Source organism: Gossypium hirsutum, chromosome D07 (genome assembly GCF_007990345.1).
Source record: "Gossypium hirsutum isolate 1008001.06 chromosome D07, Gossypium_hirsutum_v2.1, whole genome shotgun sequence".
Classification (NCBI taxonomy): Eukaryota; Viridiplantae; Streptophyta; class Magnoliopsida; order Malvales; family Malvaceae; genus Gossypium; species Gossypium hirsutum.
In genome coordinates, this window is record NC_053443.1 from 7,121,664 (window position 1) to 7,136,793 (window position 15,130).

Genomic DNA, 15,130 nt, shown 5'->3' on the forward strand with positions numbered 1-15,130 from the left:
AAATCTAAGATACCGAGAATTGCTTTATTTTATAAACCCTTGAATGAAAAATGTAAGGTGATTAAATGACAATATGCAACGCGAAAGGGTAACTTGTAAATAAATCACACATTAATCAAATGAGCGGTAGATATATACAAGCAAGTAATACACATAGCAACAATAATCTCATGTAAATACTCACATTGGCTAATAAGAGGAAACTAATTAAAATCAAACAATTTTACATAAACACTAACGAAATATACAAATTTAAATATAATTCAAGAAAAAAATATAATATATATAAATTAAAATATTTAAATAAATTTAAATAAATTAACAATATTGAAATAAGTTGAAATAAATTAAAGATGTTAAAATATTTGAAAGAGATAAAATATCTATATAATAATATGAAACTAACAATAGATTATGTATGTATGTATGTATGTATAATGAAAATAATTTAATATAAAATATGTATACATATATAATATTATTATATAATAGTATTACGTAAAAAATATTTATACAAATCTAAAAATATGTAATGAGTAAATTTTGAGAAAATATATTGTAGAATAAAAAAAATACAATAAATATTAATAATGGTATATCATAAAAAAGGGGTAATAATATATAAAATTTTAAAAGAAGCTTAAAACAAAATACATATATAATAAAATAATGTATATATAAAATAAGTAAATATATAAACGAATAACATCATTAATAATAATAACAATAATTGTAGTAAATATAATAATTATATCAAACCAATTTATTAATTTTTTTAGAAAAATAACATACATATCAAAAAAGGATTAAATCGCAATTAAAACTAAATTAACAGGAAACAAATGAAATTAAAATAAATAGCGGGATTAAAACACAATACATAGATTACAAGGGGGTCAGATTGAAATATTCCCCTGCATCCAAAACGCTGCGCGGCGAAATGGGTTAAAATGGGACAACATCAAAATACGGGGCGAATTTAGGAAATAAAAAAAACGAATTGAAACTATGAAACAATTAGGAGGACTAATAGCGCAAATTACCCATTAGGGCAAGAACGCGCTGACCCTACCTACGGGTCGGGTCAACGCGCAGATCTTCCCTCATTAAAACGGTGCCGTTCTCCTTTAATATTAAAATCAAAATTATTCTTAAAAAACATTTCTATTTCATTTTTTAAAGAGGAAAGCAGAGGGGAAGGGGTTCTCTGCTAGGGTTTCGACCCTAGCACCCTCATGCCGCCGCCGTCGTGCCCACCGTGAAGCCATCGCGAATGGCGCCCGAAACCAGGTAAATCGCTTTTTTCCTTTTTATTATTATTTTTTAAAAAAGTATGAAACAAAGAAAAAAAAAAACAAAAGAAGAAAACTCGAAGAAAAAAGGAAAAAAAAAACCTTCAAATTGCTCTTTGATTCTCTTTTTTTTTAATAGTTTTTGATATAATATTCGTAACCCATTTTACAGATTTAATTTGGCTTTATATAGCCAAAATAACGTAAAAAAGAAACTCTCGAAAACTCTTTTTTCATTTTTGTCGTAATTTCTGCTATTATTTGCTGTTCGTGATTTGTGGTTTGTTACAGGTGCACTGGAGGAGACGTGCGTGGCGTGCGTGGAGGGCGATAACCGCTGGCACACACGCGCGGAAAGGCCTGGTGGTTGCGGCGCTGGCTGGGGTTGAATGCTATTAGGGTTTGGTTTTATTTTTTGGTGAAATAAGTTAGGGTTAGTGGTTTGGGTCTTTATAACTATTGGGCTAGGTATCGGGCCTCTGTAACTGGGTTTGGGATTAGGTTGATATGTTGAGCTAAAATTTTGTAATTTGGATTGCGTTTGGACTTTACATTTTTTTTTGGTATTTAATTTTATTTATTTAGTTTTTGTAAGGGGGCAAAAAATTGGGTATCACACACATAAGTTCATATGATATTTATTTACTTAGGTTATTATGTATTTGATTTATATACGCATGCTTGATTGTGGATTACTTAGTTATAAATTGGTATGAAAGGCTAGAATTGGACTATTGGTTTAGAAACGTTATGAATTTAATTATACTTAAATTGCGTCTTCCATTTTGGCCAATTTATTTCATGTTTATAATTCTCAACAAATTGTTTTTAAGATCCTCATTTTTTTTCATTATTTCAATAAAAAAATTGCATGTAAAATCGTTGTCGACAACTTTCTATTTTCATGGTTCTATATTTTCACATATTAACATAACTTATTGCATTCTCTTTATTTTCATTATTTCTATATTTAGGTATTTGAATCTGTTTAGAAGTTTTAATAAGTAGTTATGTTGTAGGTCTCTTTAAAAGCACTCGCATCCATTATATAACTATCTATATTTATTATTTTCTTGTACGAGATTTTTCATATTTGGAATCGATCAACCTATCATGCTTCAACAATCATGCATTACTTTTATTTATTCTAACAAGTTGACTTCAATTCAAATAAAAAACATTAGTTGGTATATAGAACTATTCTCATTAGAGTCCTCAATCCATGGCTTTTGCTCGAGATTTGGGACTTGATAAGGTGGTTGTGGAAGGGGATTCTCTTACCGTGATTAAAAATGCATCGTCTAACTATCTTGATCTCTCTCCTATTGGTCCCATTATTCAAAGTATTAGACACATGAGAATTTTTTTTCAATATTGTGATTTTGTGTTTACTCGAAGACAAGGGAATATTGTCGCAAATCTATTGGCAAGGTTAGGTAAGGATTATGGAGAAAATACCTTATGGATGGAGGACGGGTCGGAGTAGATCTATCGGCTTCTGGAAGAAGCTCAACATTTTCTCCACTTAGAATAGTTTGTTTTGCTTTTTCTTCTGCTTCCTTGGTCTGGTTTTGTTTCTTGCCTGTGGGGAGTGGGATTGCTGTCGCACAACAACTTGATTGCAGGTTTTGGCACTGTTCTCCCTTTTGGCGTCCCTGCTCTGAGGTTTTCAGTATTCATTCATTTCTTCAAGATGGGGATTTTTTGGTTTGGCTCTTCAACTTCTATAGACTTTGAGAGGGTTTTTTTTGTTTTGTTTTGTTTTAGATGTGAGGAGATTGGTTATTCTTTTTCTACTCTCTTTTTAAACTTTATTTAATGGTTTTTTTTAGTTTTAGAATTGATTTTGTTAAGTGATTGGAAAACACTTGATTTTTGCTCTGTATTTCACTTTTTCCTTTTTCTTTATGAATGCCAACTGGAAATACTTTCAAAAAAATATATATATATTTTTGAATTTCTAGTTCAAATTACGATCTACAAGAATTTAGATAGTAATAATTCATTCCAAGTTATTCTACCCCTTTATTATTTCTCTCCCTCTAATGTTGAAAAACTTATCAAATCAAAGTTGTAATCATCAAATCATGCTAATTTATTCGACACATTTAATAATACAAGAAGACTCATAACTAATATATATTCTCAACTTTCTTTGAATACTTATTTTGTGCATTATGGTGGAGCAATTTAAACATATATCGCACATTTAAAACTTCTAGAATGAGTTGTATTTGGTTCTTGACCAAAAGTAAATTGTAATATGGAATAGTTATTACAACTTATTGGCATGATGCATACAAGTGTTGATTCATATAAATTATCATATCTCTATATACAAAAAATTTTGTTCTCAAAAGTAATGATTTAGCTACTAATTGAAGACACTTAATCATTAATTTTACTAAACCAATTATATATAAACAACACGCTTTTGCGATCATTATTCGCATCTATAATCCAACTTACAATAATCATTGAAAGCTTGAGTAATGAACTCACCAGCATTAGAGGACTTACGAATTTTATTGATCAATAGATATCTTTTTATACTTCTCTAAAATTTATATTTAGATATAAAAAGCATTCGTGATATAAAACTCTATTTTTAAAAAAAAATCAGAAAAAGATTGTTGTCAGAGTGTCGATTGCACTGTTATGACGGCATTTGTATATCAGAACGGTTCACTCCATCGGAATAGACACGCGTCAATATCCTCAAAATTGTCGATGCCATCAAATTGTTTGCGGTCGGGCTCCATCCACAATGTGATTTAAGGTCCCTCCCCACAAAAAAAATAGATATGCACTGTTACAGCGCTTGAGGCATGGGGCGGTGATCTAAACGTAAAGAGTAGATGCAATTGGAACGTGAAACTCATGCAGTTGAATGGCGATGGTTCTTTCTCAATTTGGGGTTGTATCAGTGGCCACATTACACGGTTGCAAATAAGGGTGTTCAAACAGTAAGTTTTGTTATTAATCAAATCAAAAGGTAAAAAAATTTAACCTTTAATTGAACTGAATTTTTTTTCAAATATATTAACCAAATTGAAATATTTCGGTTAATCCGGACAATTAATTGCATTAAACAAATTTTATATGTTTTTGTTTTTTTGGTTAAAATAAGTAAAAAAATATAAAAATAAATAAATTGCTAATGTTCATTTTCTTTTTTTTTAATAGTTCAAAAAATGCATTGCTAATATAAAAAACATATTATATAATATATATTATTTATTTCGGTTAATTACTTAATTTCGAACCAAATTGACTGATAACCAAAATTTTAAAAAATTATTAACTGAACTTCGACCGAACTAAATTCTACTACCGACCGATTAACTGAATTAGATCGGTTCGGCCAGTTAATTTAGTTTTAACCGAACTATAAACATCCCTAGTTGCAAAATTGAGTCCTACGGTACCATATGTCGTGAGGTCATTATTTTTTTATTAAATTATGGTATTAATCATTGTACTTTGCAAAAGATATAGATTTAATCATTGTACTTTTATTTGGTTGTTTGTAGTCCCTATAACTTTTAAAATTTAAAATTTCAATCATTACCAAATGATAGCTATTAAATTCATTAAGTTCTATTATTCCCAAAATTTGATATGCCAAACATTTTATCATAAGTGTAATGTTATATTAGCTTATTATTTCCACATATTATTCACTAAAAATTTAGTTGGATTAATGATTGTCATTTGTGTCAAAACTAAAATTTCAAAATTCGAAAAGTATAAGAATTTAAAATAATCCAAATGGAGAATATGAACCAAATCTAGAATTGTACGCATGTATAGTACTAGACTAGTAATTGAATCTAATAAAACTAATTTAACAATTACTATTTAGGTCATGACTAAAATTTTAAAAATTTGAAAAGTATAAGGACTAAAATTGAAAATTTTAAAAAGTACAAAGACTAAAATTGAACAAATAAAAGAACAGGAACTAAATCCACAACTTTTACAAAATATAAATACCAATAGCAGAATTTAACAATTTTTTAGAGACAGAAGTCGCTGCCTATCACTGGATTTAGTTAATTAAAGAAGGTGAAATTGTTTTATAGTACGTGTTTGAAAATGACCAGCATTAATGGGTGACTAGAGGCAAAGATATTTTAATGATTGACCCAAGGGGACGAGGAAATACCACTCAACCCCACACAAAACCTTACTTATGCTTTCCCAACATGGCCCATGCTCAATGGGTTGAGCCGAGTGACGACATTGGTGCTAGGGGAATGCAATTAACCAATCGATTAGATTCATTGATTGAGGTACTAGTTCAAAAATAAGAGATTGAACTGGTTTCACTCATAAACTAATACGATCCGATTGAATTGATAATTGAATCAATTTTTCTATTTTTAATCTTTTAAATTTTTTATAAATTTTTAAAATAATTTACTTAATTAAATCAAACAAATCGATGATTTAATCAATTCTTCAATTTTGAAACCCTGGCTTTAATGTCTAAAAACCTCTGCTGTTGATGTTTTTGGAGGGGCTCCATGATCATTGGTATTACTATTTCCAATGAATGAATTTAGGGTCTGTTTGATAAAGGAAAAATATTTTTCGGAATTGATTTTCCCCATTTTCCAATGTTTGTTTGGAGGAAAATATTTTACTTTTGTAAAATCAATTCCACAACACGGGTAAAATCATCTCATCTTTCCGAAAAATGTCTTACCCCTTAGAAATCGGTAAGACATTTTTCACAGCTCATCTATTCACCTTTGAAACCCTTTCCACAGCTCCTTTCTTCAGCCTTTCCACAGCTCCATGATCATTGGTATTACTATTTCCAATGAATGAATTTAGGGTCTATTTGATAAAGGAAAAATATTTTTCAGAATTAGTTTTCCCCATTTTCCAATGTTTGTTTGGAGGAAAATATTTTACTTTTGTAAAATCAATTCCACAACACGGGTAAAATCATCTCATCTTTCCGGAAAATGTCTTACCCCTTAGAAATCGGTAAGACATTTTCCACAGCTCATCTATTCACCTTTGAAACCCTTTCCACAGCTCCTTTCTTCACCCTTTCCACAGCTCCTCTCTTCACCCTATCGATTGCAGCATCATCATCTCTGCCTCATCTTCTCTGCTAGTTCACCTCTTCTCTTTGCTTGCCTCGTTAGCGTGCTGGTTCACCTCTGCTGGTTTATCGAAGGTAAAATTGCAAGCTCTAGGTTAGGGGATCTGTTGATTTCTGCAAGTTTTATTGCAAGTTTTTGTAGTAGATGTGTTTTCTGCAAATGGGTAGTTTTCTGCAATTTTTTTTTGCAAATCAGTTTCTGGGTTAACTGGAAAATGGGTAATTTGGATACTTTCATGGCCAAATCAGTTAGCAAAGAGATAGTTATGTCTTCTCTTTCAATTTTCGCTATTAAGGATGATTCTTTTTAAGAGAAAGAAAATGTTTGGCTTCTTCATCTGTAACTTTAACACCCCATCATGTATGCGTATGCTATATAGCTTCTGCAATCTTTGCTAAATTTCATCTGTAAGTTCTCTTGACCTCCAACTTGGTCGATTTAGAACCGTCAGTTATTGGCAATTCTTGGACTTTACCGTTCTGTGTTGCTGTTGAGTTCTCCTGATCTTTACTTTTGCCCCATAGCACAGTGTAGAGTCCAAAGATTGTGATTACAGTTCGTATTATGCTGGGAAAAAACAAAAGAAATTTACATGAGTGAATAATGCTAAATGGAAAGGAAAATTGAAAAAAAATTACAGCCTTAACACCCTAATTTCTTGTCCTACTTGTTTGCCAAATATATAAGCCTAAATTCCCAACAGAACAGATGAATGTTATGGTCAGGGGAATAAACAACTATTGATGCTTTTCATTAAAAAAAATCAGTAGAGACAATGATTTGTTTTATCTACTTGCTGAATAATTTACTTCAATCTGAAACATGTTATTCGATTATAGTCAAACTAGAATGTTCCATATTGTTTCAAATTGGTATTCAAGACTTGTTCTGTTGTTCCTGTTGCTTGAAAAAGATTAGTGACAAATAGCTGAAGGAGTGTGGTTTTCAGACTTTAAAGGAGTGTGGTCTCTTAACGATGCTTTAGCCATTTATAGGAAGCTATCTTTTGCTGAATGCTTAATTTTGGTGATTTACTTCTTGGTAATGGTCTCATGATTCATGAATGCTTCAAGCCATTTTCATGGTTAATTTTGCACGAAACCCATCTTTTATCTTTTATCAAATCTAGTCTTTCACTTCATAAATTTTCCTAATACGCAGGTTCATTTTATTGTAGCATCTTGTGAAAACATGATAAGTGGAAAGGGTATGAGGCCTGGAGATATTGTCACAGCTTCAAATGGAAAGACAATTGAGGTATAGTTTGTTCTATTCTAGCTAAAAATAATAATAAAAAGAAATTTGAGGTATACATGAAATATATATGGTATTGTGACATTCATAGTTGGGTTCTTTCTTCGTTGTCTTTAATAAATTACTTGTTGCTCACTATGCGGATTGTAGGTTAATAACACTGATGCAGAAGGTAGGCTTACACTAGCAGATGCTTTGGTTTATGCTTGCAACCAAGGTGTAGAGAAGATAAAGCCGAAAACTAGACATCGTAAATTTGTGATTAGAGTTGTAAACTTGGTAGTTTCAATTGCTTATTTTGTATAGATAATCAGATTTCCATTTTTCAAGTCTGGTTGACTTATTTTGCAGATAGTTGACCTGGCAACACTAACCGGGGCTTGTGTTGTTGCTCTTGGCCCCTCAATTGCAGGTATATACTTAACATATGAATTTTTAAACATAGTTGGCACTTCAATATAACAATTTTTTTTCTTTCCATTGAAAGTGTTTTCCTTATTCATAGTTGGTTCGAAAGGCAAGCAATCATCGTTTCATTGGTTGTTACTCAATTATTGAAACCAAAGCGGTGTGTGTGTACTGTCTCACCATTGCCAATTCATTGGAACATTTTCTTTAGGCGTCTTCACACCCAATGATGATCTAGCAAAGGAGTTATTTCAAGCATCAGAGGCCAGTGGTGAGAAATTTTGGAGGATGCCATTAGAGGAAAGCTATTGGGAATCAATGAAATCAGGAGTTGCTGATATGGTAAATACCGGCGGTCGCCAAGGCGGTGCTATCAATGCAGCTTTGTTCTTGAAGCAAGTATGTCAATTTTACTATCTGTATATTTTTACACATTTAAACGATAGGTATTGTAATGTCCACGGTCGAACCATGTTGCGGAACTTCATTATTGTTGGAACTATGATTTTGCAGTTTGTTGATGAAAAAGTAAAAGTGGATGCACGTTGACATGGCTGGGCCTGTCTTGAATGATAAGAAGCATGTGGCAACTAGATTTGGCATCTCAACTTTGGTGGAATGGGTTCTGAAGAACTCTTCTTCTTAAATGAAAGCTTGGAACATGCTCTGTTGTGACGGTGGCAGACCGAAAAAGGAGAACAACATGTTCGAGGTTGTTGGGTTCTGTAAGATCTGTCTGATGAATAAGAAGCTTGTTGTTGGAATACTGCTCTGTTTTCTTTTGCTTTATGTAGCTTGTTCCTACAATGTTATAACTACATAAAGCTTTTTTACCAATAAATCTCTTTCCTTCTCATGTTTTATGGTGATTGTGTTCTAACTATATTATATATATATACATATATCAGGATATTTGGGTAACTTAAAAAAAATAAAGGGTTAAAACTTCTTTAGGTGTTTCAACTTGACAATTATTCTCATATTGGGGCTTAAACATTTTTTTTATCTACCAGTACTTGATATTTCCTTGAAAATTTTAGAGTTTTAGCTTTAACGTGGGAATAATTATCAAATTTAGGTCTTAATATGGAACAATTGTCAAATTTAGGGATTAAGTTGAACAAAAAAAATTTAAGCTTTAATACGAGAATAATTACTAAATTCAACACTTAAATAGGGATTTAACCAAAAAAATAAAAGGATAATTTATCCTACAAAGCACTTTAACTCAAATGAATTTATTTCTACTAGGTTCATAACAATTGAGTAGGAAGGAAGTAGAAATAAAAATAATAATTAAAGATAGTTAAAAATGTGATTACTAGGAATACTTATAATTATGGGAAAATGTTGCTAAAAAAAATGTGATTACTAGGAATACTTATAATTATGGGAAAATGTTGCTAAAATATTAAGAAAGTTACATTAAAACAAGTTACATTAGTTTTTTTCAATTTATAACGATTAATATTGTAGCTTAATAATTGAGTATTATTATAAATAAATCGTTGCAATATATGTAAAAACAATTTATTATATGTAAAATATAAAAATTTATTAATATATATTAATATATGTAAAAACAACTTTTCCGTAAAATATTTTCAGGAAATCTGTCAAACAGCAGAAAATATTTTACACAGATTCAATCAAACACTAGAAAATATTTTTTAGTAAATCATTTTACAGAAGCTCTTTAACAATTATATAAATAAAATTATGATACTAAAAATATGAAAATGACTACAATACACGAATTGCTAAGTATGAAATTATGCAATCGACTAAGTTTTAACTCAATTGATATTGGTATTATTATTAATATAGGAAAAAGTGAACACATTTATTCTTTTATTTAAAGGTTGAAAAGGGGTTTAAATATATCCTATAAAAAAAATTATGAAATCATTCAAATTCTTTACAAAAGAATGTCCGGTTCTCAGCTCACTAAACCACATAATTTTGGGCATAATATTTACATAAATAAGAAAAATAATCAAATGAATGTTCTAAAATCTATATAACATGAGTTATTAATCTGTCAAAACTTATGTAAAATAAACAATTAAAATATACCAACATAATACGGATGCACAAATTACCATGTCTTGACCTCTTTCCTAAGTGAGAATAAACAAATAATAATAATGGCAAAGAAAAAGAAAAACCAATGGTTTTCTTATATTGATAGAGAACTATATGAATCACCTGCCCTGTTTTATTCTACTGAAAATGTTTTAGCCAGCAATATCCAGACATCTTCTTTCAGATGTAATGGCAAACGATTTACCATGTTGAGACCGGTTTCGCCATCTTTTATGATTTCACCTTCTCATCATCCTGCATGTTTCAGGTCCAGCTAGTTTTAGAACAAATATGATTACAATCATTCAATAAGATTGCGAAACTTGTATCAATATAAGCAGGAGCTTTTTGATGCTAAAAGTATCATGGAGTCCCTTGTACTATGAGTTAAATTGTATTTTACCACATTCAGTAAAACAAAATGAGCAAATTAGTTACTGTATATTAAATTAAAAAGCAAATTTGTCTTTTTTATTAAAAATTTCATCTATTTCTACTGTTAAAAACTGGCGTGGCAGCATGTGGTGTGTCACGTGTACCTCATTTTGACATAAAAAAACCAGTTTTAACAGTAAAAATAAATGAAATTTTTAACAGAAAGAACCAGTTTGCTGTTTGCTTTAGTGTACAAGGACTAATTTGCTCATTGTTTTTACTAAAGGGATAAAATGCAATCTGACTCATAATACAAATACCTCCATGGTGCATTTTGACACATCAAAACTGTATCACAAGGAAGCCAAATATGTGCAAGCATAAACCATAATATGCATTCATTCGAAATATTGCAGAATACATCAAAATCGGAGTTAGTTCGAACGAAACTCTAATGCAAGGAAACTCAAATATCTGCTGCTATATGCATCCAAGAGTTCACTCATAAACCATCACTTATGTACTTAATAAAACCACATAAAGTAAAGTCATAAATTTGGTCATATGAATCATTAGAAGCCTGCATTATCCCCTTTATTTGCTTATGTATTTTTCATTTTCAAATGGTAAAATGATTCTGTAAAAAGTAAAAACAGGTAAAACCTCATAAAACCAAGAAGCTACAAGAATGTAGAGATCATATTGCAGTCCTTCGGATTTGGTACGAAGTCACTTGTATCGAATAACTTTTATTTTCAGTAAGTCCAATCTACACAAGCAATCCAATGAAGAAATGAAACAAGACCGAGTCCATAAACAGAACTGTGCTTACCGAGCCAAAATCATCGAAGCCCTCATCTCCATCATCTGATGCACCAAACAGATGATTAGCACAATAAAAGCAGTTCAAATGAAAAAACAGCGATGATGACGCTAATATAGGAAAAAGCATAAGCATAATCTATTTCAAGTGAATAACGACAATCAACAAACCACCTTAATGTTTCAAGAAAGAATTATTCATACCAGGGCAATCATCGCTGTCACCACCCAAAAGAAATACATCCAGGTCTTGCTCAACAAATGAGGCCGAAGTTTTATTATGTTGCTTGCTTTCCTTTGCCTGTTGTTGAGACGTCATTTCAATGTTTGAAGATTCCTTCATTTTTTTGTCCCGGATTTTTTCTGCTGTTTTTCGCTCAATCTCTTCCATGTACCACTTCTCATACCTATATGGAAGCATATATTATCAGGGTCTACTGCTGGTAACAAAAATAATGTTATCTAAAACACAATAAAAGTGCACATTAGAGCAAGGAAATATCTAAAATGCACCTTCAGATCCAGATGACATGCACAATTACACAAGAATTGATTCTGAGAAGGATGTGTTTTAAAGAATTTCAAGTCAAATGAAAAGAAATCAATACTATTAAACGTGTGCTGAAGGCCAAACCATTTCTTCTGGAATCATAAATTCAGTGGAACATTCTATTTCTGGTTTAAAAGTTTGTGAATTCATAAAATGCATTAATTAAAGAAGTGCAAGGAAGCAATAATCGTCTGAACTACCTATATTCTTGGAGAAGCTCATTTTAAATGAAGTGGTGACTAGCAAGTGTAAATTCAGCAAAAGACAAAATGAAGGCTCAACATCGAGATGGGTTACTTACGGTGCAACGTGACTATTTACTAGTAGAAAGTATATTCTCCAGAATTTCCTCTCTCTCATAACACGCGGGCACAACTCAAACCTTAACTTTGAAATTTCCTGGAATATAGAGTAAAAGAAATAAAACCATATTCTTCAGAAACACAGGACTCAATTACTCCAACTATCAATTGATATGAATATGCTCATGCACTATGATTACACTTACCGTGCTAATAATAAAAGTTAACTTTGTAGTATATACAAAATAAATACACATTAGGCTGGTCAATTTACCCCCATGAAGACTCAAGAATTTGGGAAAATTCAGAGAAAAAAAGAGAGCGTCACAGTTTGGTGCTTACTATCCAAACAACATTGCATGTTTTAATCCCAGCAAAAGACCATATATCCAACAAAGATGGAAATAAATGACCATAAACTGGCAGTAATCCCCCAAAAGGAGGAAAATTGCTATTACTATTTCATCAAATTGGAAAATAAGTATGGGACAGTTTACACCCTTTTCTGGTTCCAATGGATAAAATATAACTACATTGTTAAACATATGACTGAGTGGAATAACAGTAATGCAAGTGCAATTATATGCAGATTATGTAGCTATTGACTATATGTTATTTGCATACAATTAACATTTTAATAATTTGAAATACAATTTAATATATTAAAACCTTTAAAATGAATTTAGGTACATACTGTAGGAATAGGACAACATGTTTACTCAAGAAGATTAAAATGTCATAGGAATTAAGCATATCATAAACACACACACACTCTTATATGCACCTTAACCGTAGAAAGTACAAGCTTGGCATGTTTTTCTTGCCACTCTGTAAGATCTTGCCTTACATTTGAGATTGTGGGAACATCAGACATAGGAGAATCATCTGCCAATGAAAAGATTCATGAAATCAACTTAAGCCAGAAGATAGTTACATTGCATTAATGATATAATGAAAATTTAGAATTTCTTTCTCAGTTCCTAAATTTTCACACCAAACAACCAGTGCATCGACTTTTCAAACACTCAAATTTCGTTTTCTAGTTTTCCGCTACAGACCTTTTTTTCTCAGCATCCAAACAAAGCTTAAGGAAGTAATTATTTTACCAGGTAAAGGAAAATCCTGAAAGGTGCTTAATGTAATCCCCTTAACAAAATCTCTCAACTCTTCATTAATACCAAAACTCTCCAGTTCCTTCTCTTGCTCCACCATCCTCTCCGTGTTTTGTGGAGGCGCGACCCCCTCGGCGATCGACGACTTGATGAGCTCGGCTTGCTTCGCGGCTTCCGCTTTGATTTCTTCGGCTCGTTTGGAAGCCTCGGCCGCGATCTCCTTGGACCGTTTCATAGCCTCCGTTACTATATCGCCGAGCTTAGCGGAGCCTATACTGAGCTCCGACGACCGGCGAGCAGCATCCTCAGCGAAGTTCCGAGCCTTGTTCCAAATATCCATTTCGGACCAAGCCAAATGCTCAATCTTAAATTCTCTTCGTCTTTCTCCTTCCTTTGATTTCTTCGTTGGGATTATTGTTAGAAATGTAGAAAGAAGTGAAGAATTTGAAATGCTAAGGCTATGGTTGAGGTATCCACGTTTGCCATGACAGTTATTAGATTTTCAAGAATAATATACATACATATATATATATATATGTTTATAACTCCTTCTTTTTTTATATTTTCGTATTTATTTTATAAATTTCTTTTCAGTCAGAAACCGAGTCTGTAGAATGACTGACAATTCTAAATAAATAAAATATTTATTTGTATTCTTATAATTGCATTTAATATATTATATTTATATTAATAATTTATATCTAAGTCCAAACAAAATTATATATATATCAGTTAAATTTCAATATTTTCAATATCATATCATATTTTATTTTAATTCCTACTTTTATATTTCTGTAAGTTAAAAGCACTCTATTGAACCCACAAATTATTCGTTGAGAAAACAAGATTAAATTTTAAAAAGGGTAATTGTTTGAATGGCTTTAGCTTTAACCAATGTGGATTCAATAAAAACTAATCCCCAGTTTAATTTAACTTCAAAATATTTAATTTTTTTAAAAAATAATATAAATTTTGATTAATGAATTTTACAATTAAGTTCACATTAGTATATATATATATTTCGGTCCATTTTGACATTTAAATTTAATAACTAAGTTTATTTTGTTACATTTGAAAATATAAAAGCTTGATAATGTGATGGGAAATGATGATATGAAACAGTGATATCACGTCATCTATATTCCTTTTCTAATAGCTTAATCACACATCAACATTTTCATCCTGAGAAAATAAACTATTGAAAAATGATAATATCATTGTTTCATACAATTCTTTTTCTAATCAGATACTTTAAAATTATGCTACATCATCACTTGAAAGTTTTAAGTGATGTGTGGTTTAATCTTAGATTGTCACCTTCAATGTTTTAATAATCGAACCGGTGGTTGAAAATGTATTAAACTATCAATTTCCCGATTCAACTCAACTACTGGATCGACAATAATTAAACAAATAATTAAAAATTCATAAAAAATCTAAAAAAAAGGGAAAATAACATTACACCAGTTATCTCAATTTTTAATTTTTACCAAGCTATTTCAAAGTGAATTGATGCAATTTCTTTTCTTGACAGCTATATCTCATTTGGTTCCATTCACCAATTCGTCTGATTTAGTTTTATTATAGTAAAATTAATCACATCTTCAAATCTTAACAAAATTTAAATATTTATCAACTTTAAAAACCAAAATAAAAAAAATACAAAAATCAAAATAGATGTTAGCGAAAATTTATAATGATATTATAAAGGTCATGTCTATCCTCAGCACCTTGGACTCATTATGTCTCAAATCAAAAACCTAGTTTTTTCAAGAATCTTCTTCAACTTTTTGGAAATTTCCATTTACCC

At 30.8% G+C, this 15,130-nt stretch overlaps 2 protein-coding genes and 1 long non-coding RNA gene across 8 annotated transcripts; 2 read left to right on the top strand and 1 right to left on the bottom strand.

Moving 5' to 3' along the window:
- The first annotated feature begins 1,135 nt into the window (after positions 1–1,135).
- LOC107953348 (uncharacterized) lies at positions 1,136–1,962 on the top strand. The gene is made up of 2 exons (XR_001699189.2): positions 1,136–1,290; positions 1,584–1,962. It is a non-coding gene; the product is annotated as an uncharacterized lncRNA (long non-coding RNA).
- A 4,191-nt stretch (positions 1,963–6,153) lies between these two features.
- On the top strand, positions 6,154–8,935 carry LOC107953347 (leucine aminopeptidase 2, chloroplastic). Of its 5 annotated transcripts, none has more exons than XM_041097309.1 (7): positions 6,154–6,486; positions 7,574–7,669; positions 7,817–7,838; positions 8,018–8,078; positions 8,154–8,183; positions 8,286–8,473; positions 8,588–8,935. In XM_041097309.1, exons 2-7 carry the CDS (start codon positions 7,653–7,655, stop codon positions 8,621–8,623), a joined length of 354 nt encoding a protein of 117 aa, XP_040953243.1. In that variant the 5' UTR covers positions 6,154–6,486; positions 7,574–7,652; the 3' UTR covers positions 8,624–8,935. The 5 variants fall into 5 exon arrangements, with proteins under 5 accessions (XP_040953243.1, XP_016744127.1, XP_040953244.1 ...); XM_041097310.1 differs by having other exon boundaries at positions 6,158–6,486; positions 8,172–8,183; XM_041097307.1 differs by having other exon boundaries at positions 6,163–6,486; positions 7,817–7,945.
- Positions 8,936–10,084: 1,149 nt separating this feature from the next.
- On the bottom strand, positions 10,085–13,922 carry LOC107953346 (uncharacterized). 2 transcript variants are annotated; one of them, XM_016888634.2, is made up of 6 exons: positions 13,315–13,922; positions 12,993–13,093; positions 12,208–12,305; positions 11,561–11,763; positions 11,367–11,401; positions 10,085–10,414 (listed from the first exon to the last, which is right to left on the bottom strand). In XM_016888634.2, exons 1-6 carry the CDS (start codon positions 13,658–13,660, stop codon positions 10,391–10,393), a joined length of 807 nt encoding a protein of 268 aa, XP_016744123.1. In that variant the 5' UTR covers positions 13,661–13,922; the 3' UTR covers positions 10,085–10,390. The 2 variants fall into 2 exon arrangements, with proteins under 2 accessions (XP_016744123.1, XP_016744122.1); XM_016888633.2 differs by having other exon boundaries at positions 13,267–13,824.
- Positions 13,923–15,130: the final 1,208 nt, after the last annotated feature.

Bases quoted from the DNA above. Each gene is read 5' to 3' on its own strand.
- LOC107953346 (XM_016888633.2), bottom strand. From the start codon at position 13,660: ATGGATATTTGGAACAAGGCTCGGAACTTCGCTGAGGATGCTGCTCGC. The intron at 11,402-11,560 runs GTATGAATAATT...TTGGTGCATCAG, and splicing joins TGACAGCGATGATTGCCCTG to ATGATGGAGATGAGGGCTTC. The intron at 10,415-11,366 runs GTAAGCACAGTT...TGAAACATGCAG, and splicing joins GCTTCGATGATTTTGGCTCG to GATGATGAGAAGGTGAAATC.
- LOC107953347 (XM_041097307.1), top strand. From the start codon at position 7,604: ATGATAAGTGGAAAGGGTATGAGGCCTGGAGATATTGTCACAGCTTCA. The intron at 8,184-8,285 runs GCAAGCAATCAT...CATTTTCTTTAG, and splicing joins ATTCATAGTTGGTTCGAAAG to GCGTCTTCACACCCAATGAT. The intron at 8,474-8,587 runs GTATGTCAATTT...ATGATTTTGCAG, and splicing joins CAGCTTTGTTCTTGAAGCAA to TTTGTTGATGAAAAAGTAAA.